The sequence below is a fragment of the Ailuropoda melanoleuca genome, chromosome 11 (genome assembly GCF_002007445.2).
Source record: "Ailuropoda melanoleuca isolate Jingjing chromosome 11, ASM200744v2, whole genome shotgun sequence".
Classification (NCBI taxonomy): Eukaryota; Metazoa; Chordata; class Mammalia; order Carnivora; family Ursidae; genus Ailuropoda; species Ailuropoda melanoleuca.
The window spans coordinates 19,141,108-19,158,670 of NC_048228.1; the positions used below are offsets into that span (position 1 = coordinate 19,141,108).

General features: G+C 37.2%; 1 protein-coding gene across 50 annotated transcripts in view; it reads right to left on the minus strand.

The window, feature by feature from the left end:
* The window catches only part of ANK2 (ankyrin 2), a 629,716-nt gene that overhangs the window by 48,145 nt on the left and 564,008 nt on the right, over positions 1-17,563 (minus strand). For 12 of the 50 annotated variants that reach the window (XM_034671321.1, XM_034671324.1, XM_034671320.1 and 9 more), the window contains 5 exons: positions 15,955-15,966; positions 12,152-12,254; positions 11,317-11,420; positions 6,611-6,646; positions 145-369 (listed from right to left, as the gene is read on the minus strand). In XM_034671321.1, the coding sequence (XP_034527212.1) occupies positions 145-369; positions 6,611-6,646; positions 11,317-11,420; positions 12,152-12,254; positions 15,955-15,966 (480 nt within the window). The remainder of the gene's footprint in view (positions 1-144; positions 370-6,610; positions 6,647-11,316; positions 11,421-12,151; positions 12,255-15,954; positions 15,967-17,563) is intronic. The other 38 variants (XM_034671329.1, XM_034671349.1, XM_034671347.1 and 35 more) reach the window with 7 other exon arrangements.

A 17,563-nucleotide genomic window follows, 5' to 3' on the forward strand; every position in this document is an offset into this window, starting at 1 on the left:
ACTTCCGATTTTTAAATAATTTCACAGGGGCCAATCTTCTTTCACAACGTTATCGACGTACCTTTTTTATTCCATCCTAGTGATTTCACGTAGAGGACACAAGCCCATCGGTGACTAAGTGGGAGGTTTATCAGAAACCCTTACCCAAGGAACTGAGCACCAGAAGGTCCGACTTCGATCAAGCGACTGGCCAGGCCTTCTCCTTCCACCATTGGGGGCATTGTTGCCAGTCTATGGCGTTTGACCAGACGGCAGGTGACTCGAGTTGGGGCAGTACACTTCCGAGGTGGAATAATGATACGGAGCCCATTGTGTCTGCATCCTCTCATAGCACCACCTCGGGCATCCACCATAAAACTAACCAGGAAACTAAAAATTAAAATAGAAGATTAGCTGTGTTTTGAAATACTGGAAGCAGATAAACAGGTTTTGTCAAGTTATTTTTTTTCTCATAATGCTTTGTTCTTTTTAATTTATTTGCGGTGGCAAAATATTTGTCCTTAAAAGTTATTTCACTTTATGCCAATGCCTGTATTTCTGTTTTGTCATTGTTTTAGTTTTTGCATTATTTTGATCCATAACTAAAGAATTCTGGTTTTTGTTGACAATGGTGCTATTAAATACAAACTGTAAATTAAGAATCTGTCCAATTGACTTAGAAAGTGGAATAAAATTATATAATGAACGCTGAGGAGTCTTCTTTCATTATAAATGCAAAGGCTTCTGCTTCTGTCTAGGTGTGTCCTGAAAAATCCACATGCTGAAATAATGTAAGGATAGAGTAGAGAAAAAAGACCAAATTGCAGTTTTTCTAAGTTAATCCAACCTGACTTTTCAAAATTACATCTTGTCCAACCCATCTGAATATAATTCTATGACTTAAAAAAAAAAAAAAAAAGATTCATAGGCCTTCTCCCAAGATCAAACCCATGTACATGCATCCTGCTCCAACATCATCTTACCCAGGAAGCAGGTTTTTAACTTACTGCATTCTAAAGGAGAAGGAAAAGCAAAAAATTAAATGTTTGGATAGAATCAATTTACTGGTTGACATGTCCTTTTTCAGTTCTTAAGTAGAAAGCTGTCTGCCATCCTGGTCTAACTGAAGCAAAGATGGGGTGGGCAGGAAATAAGATTATAAATCCCCTCCGCTCTGTGTTTTGAAGTGAGAAACCCTGCGCTCATGCTGATGGAAGAGATCTGTGCCTCATGATTTTCCCCAAATTATAGTAAACTGCATGTGGAAAATCACAGATAAAAGTTTAGAAACGTAAAGGCTTCTATCTCTTTTTGTTCTTTTACTGCTAATTGTTCATGCATAAAAGAACTATAATCCAAGTGACTGTTTAAATGTACCAGGAGAAAGGATTAGTTTTAACTTTATTGTTATTTCTTGTGGGATGGTCTTAATGGATCCTGATACAGTTTAGTTCGACTTCTTGTCACTCTGATGGTCCTAACGCTCATTAAAGTCTTGGAGGCACTCGCTTCCTCAAGGAGCAAAAATTAAACCAGGCAATCAAAGTGTTGTACACATATACACAAAGACACAAACAAACAGTGTGTAAACCCTTTTACAGATTACATTACTGTCTTTCCCAATTTTCATCGCATTTGCAAGATTCTATATACCAACACAAAGAGGAAAGCAGCATACAGGTGTATTAGGGATCAGCTTCTGCTCAACCAGCACAAGAGCTACATCAGATTCACCACGTCTAGCTATTGCATCCATGACAACATTGAAAACATTTGAAAGACATTTTATCCAAGTAAGTTATAGGATAGAAACACAATACATTGATGTTATTTTTAGACAAGTGATGAAAAATATGTTAGCATCTTCTTCATAGCAGGACACAGAACTCATTAAGCATGCTGTTAAACAGAAATCCTGTTGCTAGTAATAAAAATGGATGTGGAGGAGCCAGCTGCCTGTCTGAAGCCCGTCATGCAGAATGAGACCCCAAGAAGAGCCATTACTGCCCTTCCCACGTGCAGGAGCCAGCCTAGAACGAGCATTCACACCCAGCCCTCTAAGTTTTCAGGACAGGGCAAAAAGTGGGGAGTATAACCAATTGTTCAGTACTCAAGAATGGATGTTTCCGGTCTTTATTAAAACACAATGAAAAAAAGGTTGGCTGCTTTTCTTCTTACTAGTCTAAGCATAAATTCTTAAAAAAAAATTCTTTTCTATTTGTTTTTTAAAATGTAGTATTGCTCAAAAGAATGGAAAAAAACTGATAACACTTCTACATGAATGCAAAAGTTTCTTCCCCATTTATTTTTTATTTGACTATGATATTAACGTCAATTTGTATAAAAACTAGGAGCAAAGCTACTAAGTTTCACCCAGTGCTGTGCCAGGTGCATTGTAATATTTCTGACTTTCCCTAATTGTTTTTTCATCTTTTGATTACTGTCACCACTGATGAACAGAACAGGGACTCAAACTCATAAGAAATTATTATAATACATCTACTCAGTTTTACCAGTCTTTTTACCTTTCGAAAGCATTTAAGGAGCTTTCACACCCACAGTTATATGCTATTGTGTTTCCACTAGATTTATTCCAGTGATGACTTATGGCCTATATGATGTCTCCAACCAGAAAAACATGGAGAATGTCTTCTAGGGGTGCATCTTCTAAAAAAGTGAATGACAGTTGCTACGTTCTTAGCTATAGCAATGTTCCAATAACTACATGTTTGATTACTTTCTCTGATTTTGTGTCACTGACTGTTCCTTTTGAGATCCTCTTTTGTTCTCATTTACTCCATAACTTCCATTTCCATGCCTGAGAAGCATGCAGTGCTTGTTACCCTCCTATTGGCAGGTGCCCTGCATGGAACTGAGGATACTGAAAGTAAAAACATAATTGTTCCTGCCAAGCAGCTCACAGTCTAAGCCCCAGGTTTCACATGATGGTGTTGCTAACTCAGAATCACTTTGTTTCCTGGTCAATAAGAAGTGAATTATAACCACATACAGGAGCCATGTAAGTACTATATTGGCAGTGACCTTGTTCTTCCTATGTTCCCCCAGTGCCTAGCACAATGTACATGGAGCACATAGTAGGTAGTCAATAAATAACTGTTGAATAAGTGAATGAATGGAAGAATGAAAAGAGCAAGTTTAAAGAAGTTGTATATATTTATATCTAATAAAAAAGGCAGCAAAATTGAAAGTAATTTAATTGCTTGGTCTCTAGACAACCAATCCAGCCAGAAATCATTCAAATTACTACACTCCAATATTTCAGCCAATAAAATAGCAAAATAGTTGGGAAGGACTATACTCAATGTTAAATATTTTTCTATAGGTCTTTTCCTGCTCCCAAATAAAAGATTCGATATGTTAATTTACCTTGACAGATGATTAGTAGAAAATGGGAATAACCAAAAATTAAGAGTTTGAATATAACAAAGGAAATAACTTTATTAGGAGTGAAAATTTCATGAAGAAAGACCAAAGATTGGGAAATCAAAATACAAGAACTTAAAGACTGAATCTGCAAGTAGACATATTTAACTGTAAGTGTCTCCGTACCCTATAGATTTGGAGAGTAACGCTTAAGTACTGCACCCAACCACAGCAAACCGGGAAAAGGTGCCGATACGCATAATTCAGAGGAAAGAAAAATTACATTTCCAAGGGAAGCAAGCCTTTGTGTCTTTCTCAACGAACTAAAGGAACTAACAGACTAACAAAAGTGACAAGTTCTGGTGAGGGAATTGTCTTTAGCCAGAGAGAAGGGAGACTAGAGAGGGGGAAAGGAGATGGGAAGGGAGGGGGGAAGAGTCAGAGGCAGGAGACTTGAGAGGAGAGCAAAACAGAAAGAGGTCAAGAAAGAAACAGAAAAGGTTAGGAGACATGAAAGAACTGAATATTAGTAGTCAACATGAATAAAAATGTTTATAAATTCAGCAAGAAAATACTCTATAGAAATCAGACTCAAATAATGTAATTCCAGAGTAACAATAAAAAAGCTGAATATGCAGAATTGTACACTAAAAGAAGTCTTTGCTTCAAATAAGAGGGAATAAGAGAAATAATTCAAGTGCTGATGAAAAGTCTTTGAGATAAAACATGCTAGCTAACCCCAATAGTTTATAATATACAACTGGGTAAGCGTTTGAACACTTTTATTAAAAGTGCCAGAATATCAGACGGTTTCACTATTTGGATAGGTGGTAGAATTAGTAAAGTTATTCTGCAATGTAAAAAACAGACTATAAGAGACCATTTACTTTTTTGTACCACAGGAAAAAGTGAAAGGCTGGAAGCTATGAGTCATGAGATGAATCAGCTTACATACTAGAGATGATTAAGTAAATATGATTTTCTCATATTTTCAGAAGATTAAAAATGGGACAAGATAAACCTGCAAACATTTGGAGATAAAAGGAATTAAAGTAAAAACACGTAATTAAATATGTACAGAGGACAGGATATATGTATGGACTGAAGCTCAGCTCTGCTGTTTGTGAGCTTAAAGACCGAAGCCTAGTATGTTGATGAGGGAGAATCATAATATTACCACTGAGGGTGCAGTGAGGATTAAGCCATGCATGGGTAAAGCATTCAGAATTCAATAAATACTTGTTGCCATCATTTTCCTTTCCCTATGTCCAGATGATTTTCTGTATTTCGAATGTCTTAAAAATTATAGTGTAATACAACACCTAAAAAAGAGAGAAACTAACTTTTATTGAATACCTAAAATGAACTGGGAACTTTGCTAAAGCAGTTTAATGTGATGGTGGGGGTTTTAGTAGTGCATGAACTTCACTATTTAAATAAGCTATAAAGGGACTATTATCACAGAGTACAAAATGCAGCAAGTACCATGCTCTTTCCTGGATGCCATCTATCATTAAATTGATCTCTGTCTTGAAGTATTGCCGTAACCTCAAGCAAGTCACTTCCTGTCTTCAAGTTTTAGTTTTCTCATCCATAAAATGAAAGACCTCGGCTAAATAAACTCTATGGCAATCTGGTGTTAAAATTCAACGCGCCATTTCCTGTTAACCAAGGTTAGGAAAGCCACTGAAATGTTTCATGACTGTCAGATGCTCTGTAAGAATTTTCATTTGGAAAATAAACTGCTTTTACTCCAAGAAAGATATGTTATTTTTGCTGTATGGTTAAGACAGTCAACGAACAGTTGTGGAGAAAATGTGTACACACATTGCACTCAACACTGACTGAAGACTGTACAGACAAAATTTATCACAGAATATACTCAGCTTTAATTGCATATCTTACTCTCCAAATGAAATTCAGCAATCATGCAAAATAGAAATTCTTATTGAAGTTTTCTAAATTGTGAGATACAGTGTTATCACAATTTAAAAAGAATAAAAGCAAAAGCAGTCCACGATTATTATGCAGACAATTTGCCTGCAAATACACAATTTGATTAGCTAAGTAGGTACATGCTTCAGAGGAGGCAGCAGAAAACAACGATTCTGGTCTCTTGAAGACAGCTTCCTCCACCCCCAAAGTTACTAATCCTTAGGTTTACTTTTAATTCATCCAGGACCATGGGGTGGGGACAGGGAGGAGATTACAGCATTCAGAGTTAGTTATCGGGTAAAAATAGGGGGAAAAAAAAAAGTCATCAGGGTGCTTCAGTGATCCACATATACATAGCAAGAGGGCTTTAAATTAAATGATTCCTGGTTTATGTGAGAAAACAACATGAGCTCCTTCTCCTCTGTAATTCCCTTAATTCCTTCCTCGTCCTCTGAATTCCATGAACTGAAAAACTGATGGAAAATGATTTTGAAAAAAATGGCTCTAATTTGTTAAAATCACCAATTATTTATTACTCACTATGTTCATGTATAGAAACATAATAGTGTTTCAGAAAAAGTAAAAGGATGGAAATTTCCAAAATTAGATAATAAAAAGTGTCATATCTGTAGACAATCTGTAGTATCATGGTGCAGACTATATAATAAAAATACTAGCATCAGCAGTCTGATAAGAACCTTTAAAAATAACCTTACTGAAATAATAAAGAATAGATATTTTTAGAACACTGACTAGCATCATCCTATAGCACAATTTCCAAAATATCAAAAGGTTGCACTTAAAGCAGTACTAGAAAGGAAATGCACTATTAATAAACTTCCAGCCTCTGGTTCACCTAGAAAATAGCTAAAAAACAAAACAAAACAAAAACCAAAAACTCTACTAAGTGATACTTAAAATCATAACCTTTAATATAACTTTAAAATAGCTCACCCAATTTGCATAATTGCAGGAAATGACATCCTTCAGCTCTATGTAGCACTTCTTCTCACAAAAGAAATGGAGACGTGGAGACCCATGGCCAAAACAGGCTTTCACAGTGGTCTACATTAATTTTGGTGCAACCCCGCCTGATTTCCAAAGAAATAAAAAAAGTACCCACTTTTTTTCCACCATAGAGAAAGGGAATTCAGCAATGGCCACAATTTGGAGAATATAAATCTCTCTCTCTCTCTCTGGCTAGGTATCTTCACACTAAAGCATCCTGAGATGGGGTAAAGGCAGAAGGAGATGGTGAAAGGGGCAGAGGGGGAGGCCACATGGTCAGAGAAGGAATTATGCAGAAGTTCACCTGCTGTTGTCACGATCAAGACATGGAGAGGAGCGGCTGCAACAGAATAGATACTTTAGCACAGAGAAGGAATGGATAAAGTGAAATATAAAGAAGGAAATCAGAAGTGACTTTCAACCAAAATATATTACTTATACACCAATACAGTATTCATCGAAAAAAAGATGGAAATACAAATGAGATATAGCTCTATGCAAATGCGGAGAGAAGAGCAAGGTATGGGGGTTCACAGTGACTCCCAGTTGAGGGAACTGGGGATAAGATTAAAAAAATCACTGGATTTGGATTTGTAGCCTTATTCAACACTGGCTGGGGGAGGTCATGTGACCAAGTCTAAGGGTCCACAAAGTTGCAAAACATCAAGGGTTCTTATAATGAACGTCACAGAGTCTTCGATTTGATGGACATAGTTTGTCTCCAAACTTTTCACTCATACTTTTTTAATACTTTCAAAATAATGGTAATGCCCTTTGGGGCTTCTACCAAAGAAATGCAAACAGAAGCGGCACAATTTAAAGAAGAGCTTCAATGACAAACAGTAGCATCAACTCTAAGGTAGAGCAGGTAACATTAATTACCCACCAGTAGGTAACAAAAAACTACGCAAAGAGTGCTTTTCTCAAGACTTTCACTCCCTGCTTTGTGGTGTGCTGTCTCTCCGGTCATAGTGTCTAATCCCACTTTACAGTCCTTTCATTCCTCTTCTACCTGAGTCTGCTCTTCTGCAAAACCCTCCGTAAGTTTTCATATGATTCACTTGTGTTTTCAACACCTGACAACATGCAAAAGGATACATGCTGAATGGACAGATATCCAACCGTATAAAACAGTTGTTTTGCCGTTTAGAAAATAATTACCTTCGGCCAAAGGAATTTACCATCACGTACCTTAAAAAAAACGAGGGTTTTTGAAATCCATAAGCAACCACATCAACTGATCTAGGTATTTGATAAATATTAACACTGTCGAATGAGAAACAGTCTTGACTTCCTTGAGTTTCTAAGGTCAACTTCCACTATTTGAGCTAATTACCTTCACAGGTTTTTTTTTTTTTTAACTGATTTAGTTTTTTAGAGTAGCTTTAGGTTTACAGCAAAATTGTCAACATGTTTTTATGAAAAAGAAGACCTTTAAGAGATCACTTTCTTACGGACTTCTAGTTACTATAATATTTTGTAGCAAACATCATGAAGTGGCATTTAATTGTTGGCACTTGGCTGGCATTAAGGAACTACAAAGATAATACCATTGAAATAATAACATTTAAAATGAATCACAAAACTATTACTAGAAACTGTGCCTTTCATTTGTTAATTCATTATGCACTTCTGAAATGGAGAAGAAATATAAAATTCAAATTCTTGTCCAAGCTTATGCTGGTATGATCATGACTGGGGTGCTAGAAAGGACTACTGATTAGACTGTGAATCAGTAACACAATGCAAAGAACAAAAATATTACTGCCAGCCTTTCTCTTGCCAGATATTATCTGTATATTGGCCAGAACAGAATTTTTTAAGCACTGCTACCTACTCTTTTGTTGTCATGTACATTAGTCATTAGAAAAATAAAAGAAAATTACTAATACTGCTAATTGGTAGAAGCTGTGTCTTCTATTACTCTAAAATCCCTTTATGGACTCAAATAGAACATTATACACAAAATTAGTGGCATGTGCATAAAAGAGCTGACTTTGTTATCTCCTCTGTCTAAAAATCATTTATTTCTTACATTTTGGGCAGATTTTGATGTGGCTTAAGAATTCTTCCAATTAAAGAAAAACTTAGTTCCTTAAAAATATATAAAAACTACTACACAGGTGCCTCGTGTATAATGAACAAGTTGAAAAAAATCATTATTAGATATTATGAAAGTTATTCCTATACTTAAATATCATGGTAGCTTTCAAATACCATGACAGTCAAAATCATTGTGTTTTCAGTGTGAGTATTCATCCCATTAGAGTGATCTGTTGCACTGTGTTCATTCAAATTCTACAGACCTCACTAGATGACAGATTACCTGATAAAAATAACAAGTCAAATATTACCATTATGAATTGTACTATAGTGGTATTGTCATTTAGAGGATTCTGCTTAACTGATTTGGAATTGGTGAAGGATTTGGAAGACGTATGTGAGGGTTATAGAAATACTAGTGGCTATAATCTATGGAGTACTTATTCTTTCTAGACAAAATGCTTATTATTTAAGAAGCACTTAATCCATAAACCTCCCCTACGGGGTCCATGATATAACACTCATCTTACAGATAAACTGAAACTCAGATATTTTCCATAACCTGCCCAGTGTCACATCCTGAGTGTCAGGGGTGGGAGCTGAATTCTGACTGGTCTGACTCCAAAGCATACTCTTAACCACCATGTTATCTCTCTTCCACGGATTATCTTCCAATGACAGAGGGGTGTGTTTCTTAAAGGTAAGGGCTAGATCTTACTTATCTATTTTGCTTACTGCCTGGCACCAAGTTTGGTACTTTATAGATAGAATTCAATCAACAATGGGTGAAAAACAAGTGAATGGAAGAGATTTAAAAAAAAATAAAATAAAAGCATTTGAGATAACCAGGTATATATTAATTACCCAGATCTCCCCAATAATCAAAGCTCTATCAGGCAAAGTTGTTCCTTTCTAACGGTGTATCCATAAAACACACATATTTGGACTATTGGCGCTTGTAGAAAATGCCCATGCTAAGGCCCCAACAACAGAGATTCGGATGTAACTGGTTTAAGCGGGGCCTGGAGATATTTTTTAAAGCTCCAAGGTGATTCTAATGTACAGCCAGAGTTGAAAGTTATTTACAATCAATGATCATGGGTGGCTCAGTCGTTAAGCGTCTGCCCAGATCCTGGGATCAAGCCCCACATTGGGCTCCCTGCTCAGCGGGGAGCCTGCCGCTCATTCTCCCACTCCCCCTGCTTGTGTTCCCTCTCTGTCTCTCTCTCTGTGTCAAATAAAATCTTTAAAAAAAATGTCATGTTTGAAGTTCGTAGAAAATCTGGTTTATTACAGAACAAGAGTTTAAAGACCCTTATCTTAACAAGTGGTTAACTTTTAACCACTGGATGATCTTGTTTCAATGTAAGTGATCGTCTAGAATTACTTATGCATATATCTAGTTTTATACAATTGGTATGTATACTGATGTATTTAAGCAGAGTATTTTATTTTGCTTCAGCAATTAAAAGACTTTAAGAAATTCCTTTTTTAAAGTAAATTATTTATTTTGAAAACTGAAGTATTACCATAATACTTTGACTCTTGCAAATTCGGCTACTTTTAGTTAATCACACTTTGCCTAAAATAATCTTGTCACTTTGTTGGCTGCATATAGACTTCAAATGTTTTATTATGGTTTCTAGATTCTACCATTCTCTGATACTACAGATTCAAGCCTCTTTTCCTCCTTAGTCTTGTTGAGAAATTTAGTAGCAGAATGCAATGTTATACTTTTAGAATAATGTACAGATGTCAGATTTTAATTATTTCATTTTGTACCTAAAAATATGTTAGTAAATTTGGATGAGGTTTAACTTGGTTTTTATTCCCTTGAAATGACTTTTGCATCAGGAACTGGCTTTTACTTATCTAACAAGGAAAAAAGTATTATGATTATTTTCAATATCTGTATAACTAATTTTACATTCTATTAGCCTGTGGTAGAAAATTAGACTAAAAGATCCCAAATTTTTAACAACAATATCTTCAAATGCTTTTCTGAGAGAATATTTTAGAATAATAAAAACAAGAAAGGATCCACCACTCAAAATAGTTCTGGGGATTATGGATTAGGAGTTTGGGGTAGTAATTTAAATCAAGTTAAATCAAAATAGATAAAATACAAGTTGGGGCTTTTTTAAATGAGAATAAAAGTGATTAAATGAAAAATATTTTTAAAGTTTATATATAATAATAAAATTACTCCATAAATTGAAACTACCAAAATGTAAGGGAAAAACCAACTGTGAAGAGGGTTACAATTTAAAACTCCTTAAGAAAATTATTTTCTGCATAATTGAATTCTTACAGCTCACAAACATCTTTAAGTATGTTTAAAATTATTAACTCAAAGTCCTACTTTTTAATGAGTTTATACAAACAGGAAGCATTTCTTAAGTAATGACTTACATAGTCCCTGGATGGCTTTTAGAAGGTGACCGAGAACCTGACTGGTTGTATTCAAATTTCCCTTTTTGGTATATCCCTACTTCAAACAGATACGAACTCCTCTATATATTTGTGTAATTCAAATTTCTGTAAACATGATTTTAAATTCATGAATATGTGAGGAAAAGCATTTATTAAACTAGTCAGTTAATCTTAGTACACAGAACTTTCTAGAAACCAAATGATCCTGCTCCTCTTTTTAAGATACCTTTAAGACAAAATGTGAATAGTAAGGAGGCCACTGGTATATTCTGGTTAGTTAGCAAGCTATCTGATGCAATTCTACTAGTTAATTTAAAACAATAGTCAGTTTTTCTATGCTGAATTCAATCCTTTTTGCTGGTTCATTTGTGTAGGTAGAGTCTGCACTGGATAAAGCATTGTTATTTACAAGTTTAAACAAAGGTCACTTCCCCTGTAAGCTAGCCACCAGCTAAAGCTACTGGACAAAGCTGTTATTTTCACGCTCATCTCTTTTTACCTCTTGATCTGGATACATAATATTGATTTACTCACCCTGAATGAATAGGGCTGGAAGAAAGAGCCACGTTGTCTAAGTTCTCAGTGCCCCAGCTGAGACGGTAAGAATTCCTTTCTGCCTCCTTGGCTAGAGTTGACACCTAAATACAAAGAACACTGGATTTAATAAAAATACTTTCCTTCAATTAAATACAATATAAAGAACTCTAAAAAGTGGTATCACAGCAAGGTGACATTTCCATCTTTTCATTTAAAAATATGATATAAGACCAAGCCATTTAAAATGTATGTTTTATAATACATTCCCATTTAAAGTATACTATAGACATAAGACCACATCTGTGTAGGGGCGCCTGGGTGGCACAGCGGTTAAGCGTCTGCCTTCGGCTCAGGGCGTGATCCCGGCGTTATGGGATCGAGCCCCACATCAGGCTCCTCTGCTGTGAGCCTGCTTCTTCCTCTCCCACTCCCCCTNCCAACCAGCCAAAACTGATAAAATCCCACCAAAGATTAAAATATTCCATAATAACCTCTAACAGTTCCCTGTAACAGACAATTTTAAATGTAAGATGTATTTTTATCTGTACCTTTCATTTTCTACCTTAAATGTACCCTATCTCACTTTTTCTTTCAACACAGATTTTTAGAAAGACATCTATTTTTATATATAATCTCCACAGAAGATTCAGTAGAGCTGAAATCACAGGCAGTATATCACTTTAGAAAAGCCCTCAAACTCTTATCCCAGCTTGTCAACTGAATTAAGATGATTTCTTTCCAGATGGAAAAACTCTATCTGGACATTTCCAGCAACAAGTAACGTCAGAAAGCTCTCCAGAAAGCTGAAACGTCAAAGGAAAAAGTCACGTACCTGGTGACTGGGGATGACAACTGTGTCGTCAATCATAGCACTGTCCCTCAGGTAAGAGGCATGGCTCAGGGTATGAGACCTGTCGGAACTGAAGGATCGGAGGCTGGTAGGTTGGCAGGAGGCCATGGTCATATACCAACAGCAGGAGCAGGGTTAGGATGGAAGGATGAGCCGAGCAGGAGAGTGAAAAAAGCGCGCTATTAGCTAACAGTGCAACTTCCAGGGGGACATGAATCGCAACCGTGGGAGAAGGAAACACAGGTCTCTGTGTTGCCCTCCCTCTCTGTCCAACAACTAAACCAACACATCTTTTGACTGGTTCCTAGCACTCAATGGCAAGGGCACAAGGGAATCCAGAAGTTAAAATTTGATACTTCTAATCTGATTTATTTCCTTCCCAGAAATGTTTGAAACCAGCAAACTGTAGCTCACTTACTACCAAGGACAAGAGATTCACATAAGAAATGATGCCAGAATAGACTGCTTCAATCTGTGTTAAATGTTAATCTCCCTGCAACTAAGAAAAATATCAGGGTGGGGGGGAACGAGACCACCCTCAGAGAGAACAGAACAAAAACACGGGTTTCATTTTTGCTCATTTTCCATTCTCTGCGTGCCTCATTCTCTTCCTCTCCAACTGCGACTGACTGAACATGGGTGCAAGCCCCTGGAAGGTACAGAGTGAAATGAACTGTGGCCAGATGCATGCTTCCTGCGGAAGAGGAGTTCCTCTTGTTTGTCTCTGGTGTCTCCAACAATGCTATTTCAAAGGGCAGCATTGTTCCCTTTGCGTGTCCTCTGTGTGGTGAGTGAGGCACCGAAGAGTGCTGGTTGCTGTGGCAATGAGACGCAAGAGCACAAGAAACCGTTTCTAAGCACCAACCCAGGACACAGACACATCTGCCAGCACAGAAACAGACGGCCAGGGACACAACCAAAAACCAGGTTTGCCTTCAACATGGGATTTAGGCCTTGGGAATTAATGCTTTATATTTTTGAGAAATCTGACTTTCAGAGTTCTGAATTATATATGCAAATGTGATGGGTAAAACCTGACATTTGCATAAGCGCAATTCATTCCTTCCTGATCAATTTGTACGATCAAATGACAAATAGACTGATATCTCATAGAAGCTGCATTTTATACATGTTAGTCCAAGAATTAAACATCCGTTTTCAAAATAGTAGCCCAAAGCCCATAGGGAAAAATAGAGATATGCAAGCTTTCACAATATTTACAGAAGCAGAGTTTCATTTACTTTCAGCTAGTAGGTATTTGGACAGTGAAGCACTATAGAATTATGGACTAAGTGTCAGGTTAGCATATTTCTTAGTAGAAACTATTTTCATTTTACCAATAGATCTAATTTTGTAAGCCATATACTGTCATTTTTATGAGGTGTCAATAGAGCCAACTTCAATTATCTTTGAGGAAATCATCATTTGGTAGATAATTCATAGTAATTGAGGGCCTTCTCCTTCCTATTCTGCTGTAGTTTGTTTTTTTTAATAAAGATTTTTAAAATTTTTTATATTATTATTTATTTGAGAGAGAGAGCACGAGAGGGGGGAGGGTCAGAGGGAGAAGCAGACTCCCCGCTGAGTGGACAGCGCGAACCGGGACTCCTGGGACCCCAGGATCATGATGTGAGCAGAAGGCAGTCGCTTAACCTGCTGAGCCACCCAGGCACCCTTTGCTGTAGTTTTTATGCCCCCAAAACAGACTGGAATATTACAAGGTAAGTGACATGAATTAAAGGAGCTGACTGCCTAATCCTGTATAAATTTGTGTTTCTAATAAAACGAAATCTAAATATAATCTAAATATAATTTTCACTATTTTATGTTATATAGGTTCTCGAAGAAGACTGAGGCTCCGGACACAGCCAAGGCAGGGGTGGCCCAGACACCTTACTTAGAGCACCCAGAGCGATTCTAGTCCTGGCTGCCGATATTAGGGCCGGTTTTACAGACGTGCAGTTGGATTTTGATGGTGCACTTAATGAACAGGCTGCAGGCATTTAGGATTAACTCTGGCCTAACCCTGAGTCTCCATCCGGGGCTTTAGAATTCAAAGATCCAAATTGTAACTTTATACATGTAAAGGCGCTAAATTTATATGAATGGACAGCGCAAAAGGAGCAGAGGCACTGAGGTGTAGGACCAGACACACCTGCTCACAACAGCAAGCAGAGACTCTGTCAGTGACGTAACTGCCTACGTGACTTAACTGCCACCACTGTAAAGGTCTAAACTTGGAAAGGAGGCAGCCAGGTCTCAATTGCCACTCTCAGGGAGATACCATAACTGGGTGGATGTCTGTCTACTTAGGAATGACGTATGCAACAGCTCATTTGGCTGCAAGCACAGAGCTGCATTTTGGCAATCAATATACCAGTAATAAAGGTGGATTTTTCATATCTATCTACCGATACCCAAGTCTATCTCTCAATTGGTTTGAATCAGGAGGGGAAAGGGCGTATTGGTGTTATTTTTTGTCTTTCCTAAAGCCCCACAGGAAAAAAATAGAGAAGGAGAAGGAAAAAAAGAAAGAAAGAAGAGTTGACTTACAATCGAAAAGGAGATTAGGGTAGAGAGAGAAAAATATTAGGATATGGAGACAGAGAGTGAGAAAAGTTGGAGAGACAGAGGAAGGGAGGGAGAAGGAGTAAGTTGGAACTATGCCTAAATATCCCTACTTCTATCATTTTATTCTGACTTACTGTTTACTGCCTTCTAATTGGATGTTTAATCAATGTTTATAGTTTCCAACTGCTCTTTTCTCTGATGTGTAGAACTTACTTAAATAAAATTAGAATATTCCAGCAGTAGAGAAATTATTCTAATGGAATGATGACCAGCACAAACATCAGGAATAATTCAAGTCTCTGGATAAAAAATTTTCTACACTGACTTAAAACATTGCAAACAAGGTTACGTATTTTACTATCCAATACATTTCTTTTTCGTTAAGTCAGAAGTCATCCCGTTCAGTTAATTTATAATAACACATATCTATAGGAGTATAAATGTGTACTTGCTGTTCAATGAAGGACTGTGCCAAAAGTTATGCCGTGGTCTTTAAATTTTACTTCTTTGCACTACAGTAAACTACTTTATGGACACATAATAAGTAGCCTATAATTCCATCAAAAGATGTAATAATTACTATCTTAGTAAGCTGTAGTATTAGATGTTCAATTAATGAAGTTTTTGAACCCTATTAAACTAGTGAATATCCAAATATTTCAAATGTTTGCTTTATTGCGTGGAAAAGCTTCTGTGGCTCATTGTTAGTGTTTTACATTAAATTTAATTTTAAGCAAAAATGAAATAAAATGGACACAAGATCTAACTAATAAGAACCTGGATATGTTTTTATCAATGTACATTAAATTGTTCCTATTTTTGTTCTCCTGCATCCATGTGCATTTTAGGCATCAGAATGGTTTTTCTACCATCTCCAACTATACACAGACTGATGAGGTTCCTTTGGGGAAGCCATGCTAATTTTTATCAACCACAAGGTGGAGCTGTGACAGTTCAAACAAAGTCAGGCCAGGGGCACGTCAGACTTGTAGTCTAGTAATATATTCACCCTTCTCGCTCAAACAGTTATTCAATCAATACATAAAAATCCTAACTTGAGAATAAATCCATAATTCTAGAATATAAGCACCTCCTGCCAACACATACATACACACACACACACAACACACACACAACACACATCGCACAGTGAGCAGGGAAATGTGGATGTATCCAGGAAGTGTTACAGTGTTTTCATGCTATTTAATACCTACCTGGGCATGGTACTATTGAAAGCATACCAAATAAACAACGAAAAGTAAAAATGGTTACCAAAAAAAGAAAACTCCCATTGAATTGCATAAAGAAAATTTAAAAAATCAGTGAAACAAGAAATCCATGAAAATGAGATGTTGCCTGTAATTCCGTGTTGGAGATCATGAATACAATCTGGGGTTCTAGAAATGCTAGTGTGGACCTGGAGAACAGACCATGGTTTGTTTCATATCCTCATCTTTACATGCTGATAAGTGCTCTGTTTAAGTAGAATCATCAAACCATGAACCCGTTATATACAAAGTATCATTCTAAACTTTCTTTAACCTAGTATTTTCAAAGAAGGAAAAAAAGATCAGATCAAGAACCTGATAAAACAGACCATGCTGAAAATGAAGGTTTTTTCATCTGACAGCGATATGATTATTTATAGAGTATTATGAATTTGTGCAAAGCCATAAATTTCATTTTATCGAAATTTGAAATCTAAGAATTTCAGATTGTGATGTCCAAATCCATCCATATGTCAGAATCCAATATATAAAACACTGGCCCCGTCACCAGTCTCCCCCCCCCGCCCCCACCACTCTCAACCCTGAGTGGCTCCTCCTTCTGTCCCTTGACCCCAAGGACCACCCTCCGTCTATGTCATCGAAACCAAAGGGTCAATCTAACCATCTTCCTTTTCACCCACCCCATGAAATCCATCACCACATCTGGCTGCTTTTACCTCATAGATATGCTCTCAAATCTGTCATTTCCCAAATTCTCTCCATGATTGCTACCACCAAGGTTAAAGGTCAAGTCTTTCCTTAACGGCTTAATAGCTGAAATGTATTGGATCCTGCAATAGTTTTTGGCCCTTTGACAACTCTCCCCTAAAAGTCAGCCTTTAAGTTTATGGTCAGAGGGAGCCATCCAAAATGCGGACAAGATCTCTCCTCCTTCACAATTACACTTTACCAATACTGTGCTATTCTTTCTCTCACACACCATGAGCCTTTGCTCAAGATCTCATTAAGGCTTCCAATGCCCTCCCCACCTTTCCTCACCATCATTTCCCATCACTGTGTCTCAGTCTGGGCTCATCTCCTCCAGGAAGCCTGAGCCCCGGGGCTTCAGTTGCACTCTGCGGGTACCACTAGCCAGTCTCTCCCACATCCCATCAGACTATGATTTTAGCAATCATATCCTGGTCATATTTGTACCTCTAGCACTTACCACAAAGCTAGCCCAGAAAGGCACTTATTACATGCATACTGAATTATTTAAGGGAAAAAAAAGAAAAGAAAAAAAGTAGGGGGGCGCCTGGGTGGCACAGCGGTTAAGCATCTGCCTTCGGCTCAGGGTGTGATCCCGGCATTATGGGATCGAGCCCCACATCAGGCTCCTCCACTATGAGCCTGCTTCTTCCTCTCCCACTCCCCCTGCTTGTGTTCCCTCTCTCGCTGGCTGTCTGTCTCTGTCGAATAAATAAATAAAATCTTAAAAAAAAAAAAAAAAGAAAAGAAAAAAGTAGGGAAGAGGCATTGATGCTCAAGGAAAAACCTCAAGAAAAATTTGTTTTTGCTAATTCTCCATTTAGAATGAACTCCGCTTTAAGGTATT